At 40.0% G+C, this 20,525-nt stretch overlaps 1 protein-coding gene across 2 annotated transcripts in view; it reads right to left on the bottom strand.

The window, feature by feature from the left end:
• Positions 1–51: 51 nt before the first annotated feature.
• The window catches only part of LOC140118779 (pancreatic secretory granule membrane major glycoprotein GP2-like), a 44,197-nt gene continuing 23,723 nt past the window's right edge, over positions 52–20,525 (bottom strand). Inside the window, exons 5-10 of one of the 2 annotated variants that reach the window (XM_072137096.1) lie at positions 18,547–18,770; positions 11,973–12,127; positions 10,115–10,360; positions 9,737–9,893; positions 3,402–3,456; positions 52–924 (exon numbers count right to left, since the gene is read on the bottom strand). In XM_072137096.1, coding sequence (XP_071993197.1) covers positions 854–924; positions 3,402–3,456; positions 9,737–9,893; positions 10,115–10,360; positions 11,973–12,127; positions 18,547–18,770 — 908 coding nt within the window. In that variant the 3' untranslated portion in view covers positions 52–853. Of the gene's footprint in view, positions 3,457–9,736; positions 9,894–10,114; positions 10,361–11,972; positions 12,128–18,546; positions 18,771–20,525 lie in introns of both variants that reach the window. The other variant, XM_072137095.1, reaches the window with a different exon arrangement.

Below are 20,525 nucleotides of genomic sequence, written 5' to 3'. Positions count from 1 at the left end.
TATATATATATATATATAGATAGATATATAGAATAAATAGCAATTCAGACATTTACCTGGGAGTGTGATTCTTCATGTGTGATCCTAGGAGCTTTTCTGATGCCAGGGGAGACGAAAACAAAAGATGATTGCAGTGCAGGCTCTATGCACATACCACTGGTTGGCGGGAACGGCAGCGAGACACGGCAGGGTGAAGAACTTCTACTGTGTGTGTGGTGTTAATGCAAATCAGGTAGGACTTCCCTGTATTCCGAAGGTGGGAAGTCATGCGAAATGTACAGCGCTAAATTAAGGATGCCATGGGACCCAGGATGAATTGATATTGGGCATCCTGCTGTTTTATGTCCTCTATAATTACAAAGTAAAACTTAAAGTGGTTGTCCTACTTTCTTAACTCTACAGGTGGGCTGGGGAGGGCTGTGAAAAAAAAATTGTACTTACTTTCTCCGGCGCTCCAGGTCTTAAAGCTGTGCCCATGTGTGGTTACAGGGGCACAGCATCTGCGTTCCGACACTTTCCGCCTGCCTGGCACGCCCACACATCCCCTATTCCATGCCTGATATAGCATCTCCTAATCAATATATACATATTTATACAACACCCCCTAATATATATATATATATATATATATATATATATATATATATATATACTATTCCCCATTACTAATTAATTAATTTATAAAGAGCATCCTCTTGTTAATTATATACATATAAAGCTACCCCAATTCAGGCCCCCATTCAATTTATATACAGCCTTTGTTAATTTATATTTAACCCTACCCCTAATTTATTTATATACACCCCCACCTCATCCATCTATGAAGTAGGATAAAATAAAAAAAAGTACTTGCTCACTGGCACTCCCTTGGCTGTCTATCCTCCAGGGCTCTTCCATGCCGGCTTATACAGAATGATGTAGGCGCTGCATTGATAACACAGGATGTAAGTAGTGGCGCTCTCGTAATTGTCTGCATAAAATGCCTATTTTATGATCTGCTAAGAATGGACTGAATTTTGGGCCCATTGCATGGTTGACAGAGCTAGAACAGACTATACATGTCAGGAGAGTTTGGGGAAAATATTTTTTGATTTAACAATTTTTAACAACACTACTAGTTGACAAAAAGTAGCTGTGGTAACAGAATCCTGCATTATTTCAGAGATGGTATCTCTTGAAGACTTACCTTAGTTGAAAATTTCATGTAAAGTTTATCATTTATACAACGTGTTAAAAGAAATCTACCACTAGGATCCAGGACTGTGAAGCAAGCATACTTACACGTTGGTGCAAATTTTTCCATAGCTGTCAATTGAGCCTTAAGCCCCTCAGATTTATTTGCATAATTTTTAAAGCCTTTTAAAGAGCAGATCCTGCCAGAGGGGGCACACACCAGTATGAAAGTGTTTATGGTTTACAATTCTTGATCCTAGATTTCCTTTAACCCCTTAAGGGCGTAGCCAGTTTATAGCTTAAGGCTCAGCCCCATTTTTTATATTGTGACATGCATCACTTTATATGGTTATAACTTTTGAACACTGTTACTTATCAAAGCGATTCTGAGATTGTTTTTTCCCTCACATGTTGTACATTTTAGTGGTAAATGTTGGGTGATAAGTTTTGAGTTTATTTACAAGAAAAATTAAAAAATCATTAATTTTTTGAAAAATTTGCCATTTTCGAATTTCAAAATCTGCTTTCAGGCAGATAGATTTACCACCTAAATAAGTTGCTGAACAACATTTACCATATGTCTACTTTACATTTTCAGCATTTTTATAATTTATTTTTTTTATAATTCAGCATTTGGATAATTTATTTTGAGGTCACGTGGCTTCCAAATCAGATATCAGTTTTCAGTATTTTCAGAATTTACTATTTTGGGGATAATTTTGAATTACATTTTTTGGGGACTGTTTTGAATTAAATTTTAAATATTTAACATTTTAAACACCCATTTATCAACCCATTTTCAAATCTGCACCCCTCAAACTATCAGAAACAACTTTTAGAAAGGTTGTTAACCCCTTGAGATCTTCATAGTAATTAAATCAAAATGGAGGTGACATTTAGAATGGTCAAATTTTGTCGGTTATACGTTTATTTAGCCTTAAAATTTACACATTTCCAAAAGAGAACTCCTCTTACAATTTGTTATGCAATTCCTCCCGAGTACAGAGACGCCACATGTGGCCATTGTTTTTTGGGCGCACAGCGAGGATTATAGTTCTCATTGGCTCCTTTGGTAGGCTATAAAATTTTAGCTTTTTCGCTATTGGGGTCATTTGACGGCATTTTTTGCAGGATGAGATGCTTTTTCCAGTGTTACAATTTTGGGGTTTATATCCCCATTTTTTGAAAATTTATGAACTTTTTTTTGAGGGCAGGAGCAGAAAAGCACCAATTCTGTACTGGATTTTTTACTTTGGTATTCACTGGTCCCAAGGAGCTGGTCTAATGATAAATAACCCCCTACTATCTATATCTCATTTGGGGAGATTGAGTGGAATTTATAGACGCACTTTTGCCAAAAAAACTAAAATTTTTGTGGATTGCTAGCACTTTATTATAATAAAAAAAGAGCTTAAATGAATTCAAGAGTCCCAAGTTATCCTTCTACATATGTGACAGAGTAGTATCCTACTTGTGCACCATAAAGTCCCATATGGTGTAATGTGTAGAATTTACTATTTGGATGCACTGCATCTGGAAGCACTGAATGTATACATTAAGGTGTTGCATATATTGTACATTTTAAGGCACTGTATGTATATAATTTGATAGTGTTATATATTTTCATTTAGAGATACTCCATGTATTTTATTGCACTGCAAATATTACATTTTGAGGTATGGCATGCGGGAACGGCCCATGCCGGCCTACTCCCCTACCGCCCGCTATACCTCGCCCCTCCATACACCCCTGGCGTGGAGGTGGCCGAAAAGGGAAAACACTTGTAAGTGCTAGCAATAAGGTAGCATTTGTGATTATTTCAGGGCTTCTACACCAGTGTCCGGGCGCAGAAGCTCTGATAAATAGCCCCCACTGTGTATATATCATTTGGAGGCACTGTAAATATATCATTTGGAAGCACTGCAAATATATAATTTGGAAACACTTTACGCTTTTACATTGAGGCACTGAATTGAGTCATTGTACTGTAGTTGGAAGCACTGCATATATTTTTCAGGGGGCACTGCATATATTTTAGTTGAAAGCACTGCTTGTATTTTAGTTGAAGGAACTGCATATTTTGCATTTGGGGGCACGGCATGTATTTCATTTGGAGGCACTGAATGTATTATATTTAGAAGCACTATATATACGTTTTTGTGAGTACTGAAAATATTTTAGTTGAAAGCACTGCATGTATTTTATTTGGAGGCACCGCAAGCATTTACCTAAATTTAGTTGTATTTTCAGTCGTGATGAATCAGCTTTTTGTGTAAGTTCACACTGTAAATGGAAAAGAGTATCAAGATTAATGTCGTACACTTTTGCATCAGGTTAGGGCCAGTTCACATAACTGTTACGTCAGTTTTTTGCATCAGTTATTTCAAGCCAAAACCAGGTGTGGTTAATCACAAATAACAGATTCAAGTATTTCCACCATTATTTTGGAATAACAAATATATTTGGCGCTTCTTATTGATGTGAGCGAGAGAGAGAGAGAGAGAGAGAGAGAGAGCGAGAAAGAAAGAGAGTTAGTATGGATGTATACACTTAAAGATCAACAAAAGTGATTATATATTGGAGGCTGTAGATATCTTGTGATAAGTGGCAATGATATATTTAGCTACATCTGCAAAAATCAAATAAATGATGTGGATGGAGTAATGCCTGAAGTCATTAAAAAAATGAGACGTGTTAATATGTTATAAAGATTCTATTAAATTCTACAATGAGGCAGTACAGCATGAAATGGTATAAAAACAGTAGCAGAGATAATTAAAGGCAGAAGTTAATCTTTCTACTGAACTATACACCAAACCTCCTAAGGCCCCTTCCACACTTGCATTTTTCACACGCATGTGCTGCGCGTGCTTTTGATGTGCAGAACTTGTATTGAAAAAGCCCATTGATTACAATGGGTCAGAGTGCAGACTTGCATTTTTTTTCACGCACACACGCTAGTTTTTTTTTTTAAAGCACGTTTAAATCACAGCATGGCTCTACTTTTGGAAGTCAAGCACGTGAAAAACGCACCATACACGTCTATGGAAATGCATCAAAAACGCATTACACTCTGAGACGCGTGCAAGTCAAGTGCAATGCCTTTTTCACACATCAATTGCCATAGAACAAAACAGGCCAAAATCAGTGATTTATGAATTCCATTTACCCATCCATACCATCTCTCTATAAACTACACAAATCCATCCTTGGACAAACTCAACAACATTTTCATCCTTGTTTCAAACACCCATCAAATTTGTTGGAGAGAGTTCTACCACATGGGACTTTTCCATGTTTGAACTGTTCTTAATATGGAAATGTTCAAAAGGAAAATAAAATTTACTACCTGTGACTGGTGTCTCTTATCCCATCAAAGATTACTTTACATGTGAATCTTAATTTGTGGTTTATCAAGTGTCCTTGCAGTCTTGTATATATTGGTAAAACCACTTGGCATATACTGAAGCACATATCCAAACATAAATCCAATATTGGGTGCAAAAAACTTTTGTTACCAATACCACATCACTTTGATCAAGCAAAACATTGTATCATTGGATTAAAGTGTTGGAACATATGAATCCACCCAGACCCACAGTGGTGGTGACAGACAGCTGTTGCGAGTGGCCTTTTGGATAAATTGAGGCAGACTTATCAAGCTGTCTTTGAGGGGTCATCGAGTCCGAACAAAGTTTCATTTAAAAGTGGTCTCTGAGCACTGTACTTATACTCCCCTCTACCTTCTGCAATTCGGTAAGTATTAACCCTTGGTATACCATGTTGCAGCATTGCAGTTTTGCACCGTTGTATATAAATGGTGCCATTACCTTTTGGGTAGAGTTCACCTTAGCCATTTACTACTGTTACCATACGCAAGTGATTATCTCTACTACTGCTTTTTATAGCATTTCATGTGGTAACGTTACATTGTATTATCTTAAAAGATATTGGGGCAGATTTACTTACCCGGTCCTGTCGCGAACCCGTGGCTGTTGTCCGACGAGGATTTGGGTCCGGCGTGATTCCTGAAGATCGAGCACCCCAGTTCCTGCATCCGTCGCTTCCCCGCCGAGGTCCGCTGGAGTTCACCTGCTTCTTCTCGGTGCATGTGAGTGCTTGATCTTGCGACACAATTGCGTTTTTAAATTCTGCGTTTTTTCCGAATCCGTCCGGTTATCTGACGGTCCGCCCCCAATTTCTGTCGCGTGCAAGCAAACGCCCACACGCCACAATCCAATCGCGTGCACCAAAATTCCAGGGCAATTCGCCGGAAAATCAGCGGGAAACCCGACGAAAGTGCTTCCGACGGACCCTTCCTAAATGAGCCCCATTATCTTTATAAAATGTTAACATTTTCCTGTTCTTTCCTCACAGGTCTTACACTATCCACATCATCCATTCTATTTGTGATTTTAACAGACCTAGGCAAATGTATCAATGTCATTTATGACAACATATCTACATCCTCCTTCTATGTATGTATATTATTCTTATCCTGTTTGTTAATGAATTGTCATGCTAGTGTCTGATGAAATGTTGCACTGTTAACAGGTTTTGGATTTCTATATGCTGTATTCTTTATTTTGCATCAATAAGGAGTGCCAGGTATCTTTGTTATATTAGTGAGATGGATTGCTGAAACCTATTTAGCCCACTTAGAGTGTTGTGTAGATCTTCAAAACATTTCCATTTTTTTTCTCTTTGTAATTACTTAGTTTTGGCCTACAATAACTGATGCAATAACGGAGATATGAACTGGGCCTCATTCTATTGTTCTCCATTAGAGGAGCTCAACAACTAAAATAATGGAATTGCCATAAGGTTAAAATTATGAACACCAGCAGAACCCAAAAATCCTAAAAACCTTGCTGTAATTGAATTATCCATGATTTCCTCTGTATTACCATGTATCCAACAACTTAATCCAGGCAGAAACTGGGTCAACTTCCACTAAGTATCTCTAAGAGTATACTGAACACATACCATGGACAAATGGCCAAATCTATATGGGACTGCAAAAGCCCCACAATATCCTTCAAAGTAATGACTAGCTGTTATCTAAGAGTGGTTGAAACACTTGTGGTCACTTGTATCATAGAACAGATGGGCTGAAATAGAACAATAAAAGATTCAACGAGGTAGAATCTCAGGTCTCGGTCTCCTCATTCATTGTTCATCTCCGCCACACCATCCCTTGTCACGGGTGCTCCCACAATCCCTGTCTTGGATTGCGGGCACACCCGTGTTCCTCCATGTGCCCCTGGAGCCCATCGCTTCTCACATTCCCTGGCTCCAGCGACAGCCTCCGCTGCTCCTGCGGCCGATAATTGGCGCTGGCCTGTAATAAATTCCTGCCCCTTCCTGTGACCCTTGCCGGATCTTCAAGCCATCCCCTGAAGAGAAAGCTCCCCTGCTGTCACCCCGGCTACAGACTGTCTCCTGCATTACTACCTAGTCGCACCTGTGGAATGACCTGGTGTTACTCCTCTACAGCAAGTCCATCCCGCTTTGCGGCGGGCTCTGGTGAAGACCAGGTGCCACTTAGACTCCGGTCCCAGGTGTCGGCTAAGTAGTTTAATCCAGCCAGATTGCAGATATATACTCTCTTCCAGCTCAGTTTGTTGGCACCAGAAGATCTTGCTGAGGCCAAAGTTTTGGAATTTGTTATCTGTGTTGTCAGTACCCTGCCTGTGAAGATATAGCATTGTGTTGCGTTCTCTGACCCAAACACTGTGGATGACCGGCTATCCATAGTGGAGTGGTTTACAACTATAGGTCATTTCTAGATTCTTCTTAATTGAGTCTTGTGATTTTAAAACAGTACATGTCAGTCTTGTGGACCCTGACGGACTCCAGATCCACCAATTGGGTGTGATTTATATCCATGGTGTTAGAACTACTGCACTAATAGTGAAAACTATTATTATTGGGTGTGGCTAAAAACTTCTAACTATTAAAGTGCTGTGATTGGTCATGATTTTCCTCTGGGATTTTGGGGAAAATACAAAAAGCATCATTGGAGCCAGAAGGTCCTTCTCAGTTACAAGTTTCTAGTGAAAACTTTAGTACAAAACAAGTGAAGGATCCAAATACAGCTAATGTCTGGAAAAGTGATTAATAATGTATCCTCACTTTGCAGTACATACAGGGTGACATAATAGAACAGTGTGTTGTACCCCAGTATTATGTCTAGAACTGAGTACTGGAACTCATCTGTTAGTTGGGACATCCAGGGGTTGAATAAACTAAAGAGAACATATAGAGAAACATTTTCTGGTGGGCATCTATAGAGTGGTAGACAAGTTTTTCTAGTCTTGGCCCAGTGAGTCAAATTAGCACTCCATGGCCATGGGGTATTGCTATGAATCTGCTTGGTCCACCATACAGACTTCTGTCACCAACATACAGACTTTATAAAAGATTTTATACTACAGACAGATGCTTCTAATGTTGGGGAAGAGTTTAATGGGGAAGAACACCTGTACCTCAGCAAGAATCTGACATCTACATAAAGTAATTATGCTATCATAAGGAAAGTGAGTGCTTTTAAGTAAGTGAGTGAGAAAGAGTCTTTAATGTATTGTATCTACTGGGGTCTTGTCTCACACCCCCTTAAAATTGGATGGTCCAAATTAAAGGGTAAAATGCAAGAGTTACTTGGTGCTTTTCGGCGTTACAAGGCAAGTTTTATGTAGAACATCGACCAGGTACTCAACAAGGTAGACCCACCGATCTGAGCATAGGACGAGAATGTGTAAGGCAGTGACTTCACCTATACTTCTTAGAATTGGGCTGCATAAGTACAGACCAACAGCTCATGAGTGAATGTAGCTGTGACAGGGCCTATATTATCTGTAGCTGCTCTATATAAGGTTCTCTCAGACAGTGAGATGCTGAACTAACAAAAGGTAACTTGCTACTGTTATCCTTAAACCAGAAAGGGAAGCTACAGTTTTAGGTACATGTGGCTAAATCAGGGTCCCATTGCCTTCTATTGGGCACGTCCATGCTGGGGTATATGCGCCGCACAATGCATACAAATGCACATAAGGCCTTAGCTAGAGCTCAGGTGGACATGCATTTTGTTTTATTTATGCAGATACTTGTATAGAGTTGGCATGTATGCGGAATATAAATGAAAGCTAGATGAAGCAACAGCTATGAACCCTCCAAATCCATCTCATTGATTATGCTCCAACTGATGTGATATACACTCACCGGTCACTTTATTAGGTACACCTGTCCAACTGCTCGTTAACACTTCATTTCTAATCAGCCAATCACATGGCGGCAACTCGGTGCATTTAGGCATGTAGACACGATCAAGACAATCTCCTGCAGTTCAAACCGAGCATCAGTATGGGGAAGAAAGGTGATTTGAGTGCCTTTGAACGTGGCATGGTTGTTGGTGCCAGAAGGGCTGGTCTGAGTATTTCAGAAACTGCTGATCTACTGGGATTTTCACGCACAACCATCTCTAGGGTTTACAGAGAATGGTCCGAAAAAGAAAAAACATCCAGGGAGCGGCAGTTCTGTGGGCGGAAATGCCTTGTTGATGCCAGAGGTCAGAGGAGAATGGGCAGACTGGTTCGAGCTGATAGAAAGGCAACAGTGACTCAAATCGCCACCCGTTACAACCAAGGTAGGCAGAAGAGCATCTCTGAACGCACAGTACTTCGAACTTTGAGGCAGATGGGCTACAGCAGCAGAAGACCACACTGGGTGCCACTCCTTTCAGCTAAGAACAGGAAACTGAGGCTAAGATTTGCACAAGCTCATCGAAATTGGACAGTAGAAGATTGGAAAAACGTTGCCTGGTCTGATGAGTCTCGATTTCTGCTGCGACATTCGGATGGTAGGGTCAGAATTTGGCATCAACAACATGAAAGCATAGATCCATCCTGCCTTGTATCAACAGTTCAGGCTGGTGGTGGTGTCATGGTGTGGGGAATATTTTCTTGGCACTCTTTGGGCCCCTTGGTACCAATTGAGCATCGTTGCAATGCCACAGCCTACCTGATTATTGTTGCTGACCATGTCCATCCTTTTATGACCACAATGTACCCAACATCTGATGGCTACTTTCAGCAGGATAATGCGCCATGTCATAAAGCTGGAATAATCTCAGACTGGTTTCTTGAACATGACAATGAGTTCACTGTACTCAAATGGCCTCCACAGTCACCAGATCTCAATCCAATAGAGCATCTTTGGGATGTGGTGGAACGGGAGATTCGCATCATGGATGTGCAGCCGACAAATCTGCGGCAACTGTGTGATGCCATCATGTCAATATGGACCAAAATCTCTGAGGAATGCTTCCAGCACCTTGTAGAATCTATGCCACGAAGAATTGAGGCAGTTCTGAAGGCAAAAGGGGGTCCAACCCATTACTAGCATGGTGTACCTAATAAAGTGGCCGGTGAGTGTATATACATACACACACACTGTGTATATATATATATATATATATATATATATATATATATATATATATGATTAAAATTGCCCCCCCTGGTTATGAGAGTTTTGTGCTATAATTAGTAGCCCTCATACTTACCACTTTAACTTCACTTGTTTTGTTGCACAGCCTCGCATCACAAAATATATACACTTTTGTGTATCCTTGAATGAAAAATGCATTGGTTTGGATTCTGGCCTCAGTAGAATTTCCATTTTCTATGACTGTAGTCAGGATATTGCCATTTGTGGAGTTGCTGTTAATACAGATCAAATTACATTGTTCATAATCAATGTAATGATTTTTATCATTTTTGCATGTGTGTATATATATATATATATATATATATATAATATATATATAGTTCATGTCATGTTCAATAGCCCAGGGCCATATTATTATGCACACATTTATGGATAATGTGCCATGACATTATCATCATCGTTACCTATGATGCGCACAAACAACTTGACTTACCCTCCGCTTACAAACACAACATTATAAAGGTCATTTGGGTTACTGGTGGGTGATGCAAAGCACTTCTCCACTTTTAATGCAAATAAATTTCCATCCATATCGGGAGAAAACAATCCCAAATAAACATTTGATCCAAATTTTAGTTTTTCACCAACTTGTATTGGAACTGTGAATGTTGCCTCTGAATAAGCAGCAAGAGTGATAGTGTATGATCCACTTTCACCTTGTGAGGGTAAAATAACTGAGCTGTAAAATAAAAGAAGAAAATGTTCTTTATATACTGTAGCCAAGTTTCATGAACTGTATATTGGGAACATCATTTTATTAGTAAAGATAGCTTTTAGCCTACAATTTCCACATCTTTTAAGCCATCAGCTTTATTTCTTCCATGTACTTTCACATTTAGCTATGGAGAAAGAGATAAGTACGGTAGTTTCCAAACAAATAATCTTACAATATGACCAGATGGTTCAGAATCTAAGTTGATCTAGTCAAAAGAAAAGAATATGGTTGATAGATATTAAAGAGGGTTTGTGGTACAAAAAAATAATTTATCGGGTCCAACCAAGGTTGATGCTTATTTGCCAATATTTAAAATATGTGTCCAAACATGGCAGTAAAAATGAATGCATGCATCAGCGTTCTATCAAATAATTAGTTCCCACGTGACATTTATGCTTTCTAGAAAGGCATCCAGCACCATCTCAACCATCAGAACATTCTGTGGCAGAGAGTTCCGTAGTTCCAGAGTTTAACTGCTCTTACAGTGCACAATTGGACACAATTGCGGCCAGTTTTTTTGCGGATTTTATTTTGTACTTGCTGTACGCCATATTTATGAAGCATCACAATATAGCTCACAACTTTTTTTAGTTGCTCATCTCAATCTAGTCACTTTTCTTGCGCTTCTAGGTTCCCAACACTTTTTTGGGTGCAATTTTTGTTGCACAAATAGACAAGCTAAAACTTGGTCTGCCAAGTTCCATTTCACCTTCATGAATGTGGAGTCAGTTCAGATACTTTATGGTTGTGCACCAATTCATTAAGCCCTTGTGCCACAATCTAAAATCCCAGTCTAATTTACCACACAAATTGTGCTCTAAAAAAAAACAACAACCCTGCGCCACAATTGATGAATGCCCGCCAATATGTGTGGTCTGACTATCCTTATTATGAGCATCTATGCTTTTCTTGTAACATCTTATATGTGTATTGACTTTATTCAATTTCAAGGATATTTACTACCAGGATGAAGGATTGTAAAACACACACACACTTTTGTGCTGGCATGTGCTCCCACTGGCAGAATCTGCTCTTCTCTTAGCTTTTTATTCCCATGTTTTTACAAAAAAAAAACTATGCAAAAATTATTCAAATGAACCTGAGGGGCTCCAGGCTCCATTATCGAGGGAGACTTATTAAATGTGTAAGATAAGACATTGCACAGTTAGACTGCAAGAGATTTATCAAAGTGTCTCATGCTTGATGATAAATGTAGCATAGTTTAAAATCATCTTTGAACCACCTCTTAGTTTGCCTATGCCAGTTTTGTGCTACAAATTTGTGCTTTTCTCATTGCTACATCTGTCTAACACTCCACTATTTTGAAGCCATGCCCTTTCTAGTGCACATCTAGTGCACAGACAAAAGTGTCTAGAAAGTCATAACTTACTCTTCTTTTTGGCATACTTTGTTTATAAATTTGGGACATGGTACACTTAGAAATTGTCATACGTACATGGATTTTTCAGGTCAATGCCAACAAACGTGATGTGGCCGATTTATCAAATGCATTACCACCAATACTATACATAAAGGAAGAACATTTATTTCAGTGTGCTTTGTATAAGCTTCTTACCTTAGGACAGGGTAGGGTGAAAAGTTTAAGCTGGTTTGCATTGTCAGATTGTATTCACATGTAAAGTTATAAACAAATGGATTTCTAGTAATGAGTGGTCCCATATTCGGATCAATGTAGAGAGTATTGGTGATAAAGATTTTTGATGAATTAACCTGTGTAAGAGAATATAATATGACATATATGCCTTTATTTTATAGAACACAGATTAAAGTTACCATTTTAAGCTTATATGGAAAAAAAACACCATGTCAAACATCCAAAATCCTGAAGGCCCACCTGGTATTGTATGGGGTCATGGTTTCAATAAATATCATACACCGTAGTCCCTTCTAATTCTCTAGTATGTAATGATATTATAGAGCCAGTGGGGTAACTACAGAGGTTGTAGTCACAGTGGTGAGAGCACCCATATGCTGCTGTAAAAACACTCTACTCTCCATTTATGTCTCATAATTTGAACACTAATCCTTCAACCCAAGGCCTTATGCAAACGACCATTTGCAGAGGCTGTGAACTACCCTCAAAAACGGTGTCCTGGTCATGGCCCCCATAGGGCACACCAAGTCCCACCACACTATGCCTGGGCCTGCCAGCTGCACCACAAGAGATAGAGACTGGATAGCAGCTGTTTCAGCACACAGCCATCTGAATGAGGCCTTACTTGTACACTGAGATTTATGACACTGCCAGACATGTCTCCACCCTTAGGCCGCATTCACACTTGTGGTTTTTGATGCATTTTAAATGCATTTCAAAGGTTCCAACCAGGATCACATGCTGAGGTAACACTGCGTTTCCATTGCATTTGCTAAAACGCAATAATAATGTGAAAATTGGATGGGTAGTGCTCACTGTCAGACTATAGGATCAAGATAGATGGGTGCAGGATTTAGAAGTCCCTTGGTATCTATGGGTAATCAAAGGGAATTGCTAAAGTAGAGGAAGATCAGAGGACCAACAACTCAATAGGCAAAACCAAAATTAAATTAATAAACAATTTCATAATCACTGTACAATCTCGCTATACAGGCGGTCCCCTACTTAAGAACACTTGACTTACAGACGACCCCTAGTTACAGACAGACCTCTGGTAATTGGTAATTAACTGTACTTTAGCCCTAGATTACAATAAACATACTAAAGGTATCTGCAATTAAGTTTTATTGTTAATCCTGGTTCTTATGACAATCCAACATTTTTAAAATACAATTGTCACAGAGACCCAAAAAAATTTGTCTGGACTTACAATGATAAAATATACAGTTCTGACTTGCATACAAATTAAACTTAAGAACAAACCTACAGAACCTATCTTGTACTAGGGGACTGCCTGTAATACATAGACATAAATCAAATATAAAACTAGCTAGATTCAAACACGACGGCCCTGCTATTAGCCCTAGCTTTTTCTATTTGTCTTTTTGATTTATGGCTATATTTTAGTGATTTTGCAATTGTTTCCTCCATTAAAACTATTATGTCATTTTTGTTTGATGATTAGATTTAGAGATGAGCGAGTATACTCGTCCGAGCTTGATGCTCGTTCGAGTATTAAGGTACTCGAAACGGCTCGTTGCTCGGACGAGTATTTCCCCTGCTCGAGATCGAGCATTTAATTAATAAAACACAGTGAAGAACAATGAAGAATAGAATAAAAACAGTGAACACAGGATAATTTAAGTGAAAAACACAGTGAAGAACACAGTGAAGAATAGATTACAGATGTTCGGCACATCTGCTTACTTGTCGGAAGGGCGTGGAACGGTGCAAACAAAATGTGAAGAACAATATATAGCTCCTGGGCAGCTGCGGAGAGTAAAGGGAAGCAGAAATCTGGGGAGACCGAGGCTGCAGGAAGAGGGGTGTCCAGCTCCCCTGCAACCCTCCCCCAAGACGTGCACCCTGCATGGGCTCGACATGCGGCAGACAGCCCCGCACCCGCCGCCACTAATGACTGAGCCGCTGCATGCAGCTGAATCTTCCTGCTCGCTGTGTTGTATGTGTCGGACTGGCGCTGACTGTTGGATGTGTACCGGTACCTTGTCATGCCCGGCGGAAGAAGGGGTCCAAGCCGGCAGCAACTGAGCCGATCCGATTTGCCCTCACTGTAGACTCTGATTGGCGGGACGTGTGGCAATGGCACAGGGTTAAGAAACAGGAATGGCAGAGCTGTTGGCCTCTCCGCCCCTCCGATAACCGCCCTGATCACCCCCGAGCCGGTGCGTCACTGCCGCATCCCTGACCTGCCGCTGGACGGGAGTCTTCTTTTCAAGTTCCTCTTCTTCATCTACCTTCTGGTCTCGCTTTTCATCCAGTACATAAACATCTATAAGACGGCATCGGGGAGACTTCAGTGGAAGCAGAGGAGCGGATCCCGGGACAGCGTATCTCACGACAAGTAAGCAGATGTGCAGAACATCTGCAATCTATTCTTCACTGTGTTTTTCACTTAAATGATCCTGTGTTCACTGTGTTCACTGTTTTTATTTTATTCTTCACTGTTCTTGTCGGGAGATAATATACGCGCGGAACAGTGAAGAATAGATTGCAGATGTTTGCATACATCTGCTAACTTATCAGAAGACGTTCTATTTCAATTAAATAACACATTTTATTCCCGAACCATGGTCCCTTTGAAAAATGCTCGGGTCTCCCATTGACTTCAATGGGGCTCGTTATTCGAGACGAGCACTCGAGCATCAGGAAAAGTTTGTCTCAAATAACGAGCACCCGAGCATTTTAGTGCTCGCTCATCTCTAGTTAGATTTATTTAGAATTAGGAACGTAACTGGGAGAGGCAGGGCCCCATAGCAGGCTTCTGAATGGGGCCTCCCTTTCCACTTAAAAAATATACATATTTGTATACTCACACATGCGAGTTACAATCACACATTTATTAACTCATGCACACATTTACTAAAAACAGTGCAAGCTGTAATGTGTGCAGTTTTTCTATGTATAGTACAGGGGGCCAGATTCAGGATTTCTGGCGCACGTTCTTCATAAATCGGGCTCCCACTGCACTGCCCCAACAGAGTGCACCACTTTTTTTGGTGCACAGTTAACATAGGGTGTGCAACACATTTCGGTCAGAGTTTGCGCTTAAAACAATGTGCAAAGTCCGCCAGAAAACTGGCGCACCGCCCTTAGTAAATGTGCCCAATAGCCCATATACATACAGTGCCATATACAAATGTACAGCATATTTACACACATATAGCATATACACATTACAGATACTGCATATATACATCACCTATATGTTATATACATATTATGCTGTACAATTTACAGTAAAATATGTATATAATGGTGCACATCCTCCATTCTTTAGTCTATCAGGTCAGATGGCAGGGCTTTTTTCACTCCCCTCAAGTCATATCTTTTTGATTATTCCATGTACAAAGCTGTATAAGGTCTCTGTAACTGCAGGCCAAATTTTGCTTTCTAGTAAAATCACAACTACTATTATGTGCCATGTTGCCATGTACTGGGAAGCTGGAATAAAGTGGAATTGGTAAAAAAATTTAGTTGGGATATTTCTTTCATGGGCTTTGCTTTTAAAGCTTTCACCAGTCAGTCCAGATAACACACTTTCTTTATTCTTTGGGTCAGTACAATCATGTTCATACCAACTTTATATATTTTCTGTGTCTGAATACCTTTAAAAAAGGTTACAAAAAAACTGTCACGGGTACTCCTGTGACCCATGTTCTGTGTCTCTGGAGCCTGGCCGCAGCCTCACTCACCTTCCCTCGCTCCAGCAGTGGTCCCCGTGTTCCAGCGCACGTGTCCTTGCCCCCTAGGGCGCACGTGCACCGGCTCTGTAAGATTTAAAGGGCCAGCATGACGACGATTAATTAATAGCCGACCTGTGTCCCCTTCCGGATCTTTGTGCCTTGTGCCTCGCAGAAACCTTTCCAGTTGTTGTTCATGTGTTTATAGTGATTTCCTGTTGTGATCTTGATTCTGTCTCCAACTCCGATCCTGTGCCACCAGTCCTGACCTTCTGCCTGACCACAACTGTCTCTGCCTGCCGATTTTATACCTTGCCATGGCCACCACAACGAGCAAAGTCGCATCTGTGGAGCGGCCTGGTGGTATCCTGCCGCAGCAAATCCAACCCGCTTTGCGGCGGGCTTTGAGGAAAACCGGGTGCAACTTAGACTCCGCTACCAGTTGTCAGCGCTCGCGATAGTTCAGTGGGTCCACTACCTATGACCCTAAAAATACTCTTGCATTGCTATATTCTGATACCCATAACTTTTTCATACTTTGGAGTGTGGAGCTAGGCAAAGTGTCATTCTTTGCAGGATAAGGTTACATTTCCATTGATACCATTTGGACAACTGTACCACATTTTGATCACGGATTTACATGCAGGCAAACTGTCAATCTTGACGTTTGTTTTTAGGTGTCTCGTGGTTAAAACACGATCTTGGCACAGCACTGCCCGAAAGTGCTACAATCTCTTCTTTTACTCTGTTTTCACTACATTCGGAGAAGACATTTCTGGATATAATACTGGTGTATTACAAAGTGTATAGGTTGTATGTGTACAATATTATACATGTTCTACCATAGAATTAAGTCACTGGGGCTCATTTACTAAGGGTCCGCGGACCGCGAATCCATCTGGTTTCCCAAATATTTCATTTTTGCGCCGAATTGCCCCAGGTTTTGGGTGCACACGATCGGATTGTGGTGCATCGGCACCGGCTTGCGTGCGACAGAAATCGGGGGCGTGCCGTCAGACAACCGGTGGAATTTAAAAACTAAATTGTGTCACAAGATCAAGCACTCACCTGCACCGGGAAGAAGAAGGTGAACTCCGGCGGATCTCAGCGCGGAAGCAACACATGCATGAAATTGGACGCACAACCTTAGTGAATCGTGGCAGACCCAAATCCTTGTCAGACAACGCACCGCGTGATCGTGACAGGACCAGGTAAGTAAATCTGCCTCACTGTATCTAAGCTGATATTATATAACCATTCACATTTCATACAACTGAACTGTTGCAGCAAAGCTGGCATATTAGGAAAGGAGTGTTATTGAAGTGCTGTTTCCATATTACAAATAGGGGAGTGGCGGAAATTATCTTTGTGTCGGTGTCCCTAATTTTTAAAGGCACCGACCCCGGGTATTAACCATTCACCTGCTGCCATCAAAGTCGGAGGCGTTATAGATCCCTAGCAAATTCTCCATACACTGGAATACTGTAGTATTGCAGCATATGGTAGGAATGATCAAATAAGGTAATTTACAAATAAGCATCTATTAAAAGTTTTGCACTGCTTCCTTTACATTTAAAGTGAAGCCTCCTGTCTTTTACCTCATCAGACATTCATGACCATAAAAAATGAAAATGGCCTGGTCCTTAAGGGGTGAAGGACTGCAACTTTTAACACACACCACCTTCTAAACTGACTAAATTTAACTGCTTTGTTGGAAAAACTCCCCCTTAAAGTGATTTAGGTTTAATTCCCACAACCAAGCCAATTCTGCATTAACATAAATTTTTATGGCTTTATTGTATCATTGGGCCTCATTCACTAAGGGTCCTAACGCCGCACTTTTGTCGGGTTTCACAATTATTTCCGTTTTGCACCGAAATGCCCCGGGTTTTGGCGAATGCGATCGGATTGTGGCGCATTGTCGCCGGCTTACATGCGACAAAAATCGTAGGCATGGCCGTCACACAACCTGACGGATTAGGACAAACCGCGGAATTTAAAAAAGGAAATGTGTCGCAAGATCAAGCACTCACATGCACCGGGAAGAAGAGGGTGAACTCCGGCGGACCTCGGCGCAGAAGTAACGGATGCAGGAACTTGGGTGCACAATGTTAGTGAATCGCGGCAGACCCGAATCCTCGTCGGACAACACACTGCGGGATCGCGACAGGACTGGGTAAGTAAATGTGCCCTATTTTTCCCATTTTTAATGGACAAGATGCATCCATCTGGCATCTGTTTTTTATTTTACTCTCCATTATAAAATGGATGAGTTTCAAAAGTGTATCAAGAGTGCAACCATCCATATTTCACAGAAGAAACTTGAATGCCCTCTGAGTGTCATACGTTTTTTCACCAAACCAATGCCTTTTTTGTACACACATATGGTTTAGACTAGAATATGTCCTACCTTGTAAAAGAACAGTGGCGCGGTCCATTAAAAAAACGGACAAGTGCATTGATCTATTAACAAGTATTGCATTAAGTGCCGACACATGCTGTTTTGGTAAACAAGGGCACATGGCCATTTTTCATTCTTGTGAGCATTGCCGAGGGCCACACATTGACTAAAAACAGCCCTGACCTTCTATAATGCTTTAGTTTTTATTACAGAAAAAATGGAAGTACAAGGTAGCCTTCTGTACATGCTGTCTATTTTAGCTGCTACCGATTCTAAGGTTTTTCTTTTGTATCAACTTTCTATTGTTCTTCTCCTAAAATGGTGGTGTAGTCAATTGGACTTCAATTGAAAGAGAGGTCCTTGATGAGAGAAATCATTAATAATGAGAAAAAATATAATATTTATGAAAATACAAACAATATAATAATCGTACCTTACTAACAATGTTTCCACACCAACCCATGGTCGTTCTTAATTTAATACTTTCTACTCGAAAATTGTTGATAACATCTGAATATGTGTATGTGCACAGAATGGAGTCATCAATAATGTGGAAGCTGCTGTAGTTGTAGCCAAGTTGCGTTAGTTGGCACTTACTGAGCGAGACTGTGATCCCATCACTATCACAAATCATTGAAGGTTTCAAATCTGAAATCTCTGTAGTAAATAAAAATAGTAAAGATGTGAATTTATAAATAAGTTATCAATACATAATGGGGCACATTTACCAAGGTCTTTGCTCCGCTGTGCGACACACTTTAGTTGGACTGCTCACGTTCTTCATGGCTACAATGGCTTGCACAGGTATTTAAGAAGTGTGTGTGTTCTGGGATTGTGTTAGTGACCATTTTCTGGCACAGCTGCGCTGGCTTCCATGCGAAACTATTTAAGGGGGATGCCGTGAGATGGTCCGACTGAGCGCCGTATTTAACTTTGAAATTGTGTTGCACGCCCAATGTTAAAGATGCACCACAAAAAAGATGGTGAAATCTGTCGGACCATTGCGGGGTAGCGACACAATATAATTTCTTGCGCACAATCTTAGTGAATCGCCGCACGCAGCATTATAGACAGACAATGCACTTTAAGTGAACTCCAGTGCCCTTGTAAATAAATGTGCCCCATTGTCCTGGAAGAGAATATTACATCCACAGTTATGTTCTGGTGAAAATACTTTAGCTTATATACTGATATAACAATGGACATTTTAACCCCTTAACACCAAAGCCCCTTTTCACCTTCCTGACACGGCCCATTTTTTCAAATCTGCCCTGTGTCACTATAAGTGGTTATAACTTCGGAACGCTTTAACATATCCAGGTGATTTTAAAATAGTTTTCTCGTGACACTTTGTACTTCATGCTAGTTGAAAAATTTTGGTGGTATGTTTTGCATTTATTTATGAGAAAATGAGATATTTGGTAAAAATTTGGAAAAATTCTTGATTTTCGAACTTCAAAATGTTCTACTTTTTCCATACATAGTCATAACCGCAAAAATACTTAATAACTAACATACACCAAATGTCTATTTTATGTGGACATGGTGTTTTATGCATACTCTTATTTTTGTAGGATGTTATGGGGCTTTGAACGTTAGGTGAGATTTTTCACATTTTCATAAAAAACGCAAAATCCTGCTATTGAGGGACCTGCTCAGGTTTCAAATCACTTTGAGAGGCCTAAATTAAAGCAAAACCCCATAAATTATCCCATTATAGAAACTACACCCCTCAACGTACGTAAAACAAATTTTATGAAGTTTGTTAACCCTTTAATTGTTTTACAGGGGTTAAAACAAAATCGGTTGCAATTTTGAAAGTAAAATTTTTTTGGCTAAATGAATGTGTTTTTAAAAAAATGTACAAATTCTCAGTGGATAAAATACCAAAACGCTCCACAAAATTTAATACCCAATCTGTTCCGTGTATAATAATACCCCATATGTGGTGGTAACCTGCTGTATGGGCACACGCCAGGGCATCGAAGGGAATCTGCGCCATTCAGAGCAGATTATGCATTGTCACATTTTATTGGCTATACAATCTTTATTTTTTTGGCAATTTGGACATATAAGGGCTTATTTTTTGCGACATGAGATGCACTTTACAAATACTTCATTTTAGTGGGTCATTGATGAGATTTTATTAACTCTTGAATGTGTGGGTGAAAAGAAAATTGTCAATTTTGGTTTACTTTCTTTTTGTATTTTTTGGGGGTCGTACACCATACACTAAAAATACTAAATTATCTTTATTCTACAGATCACTACGATTACAGTGATACCTCATTTATATAGCTTTTCATTTATTTTTATAATTTTACTGGATAAAAACTAATATAGAGGAAATCTCATTTATGTTTGCATCACCATCTTTTGTGTAGCGATTTTATGAAAAATGTAAATTTTTGG

The sequence above is a fragment of the Engystomops pustulosus genome, chromosome 2, assembly GCF_040894005.1.
Source record: "Engystomops pustulosus chromosome 2, aEngPut4.maternal, whole genome shotgun sequence".
Lineage (NCBI taxonomy): Eukaryota > Metazoa > Chordata > Amphibia > Anura > Leptodactylidae > Engystomops > Engystomops pustulosus.
The sequence above is the reverse complement of the archived record's forward strand: the minus strand, read 5'-3'. Positions and strand labels throughout refer to the sequence as shown.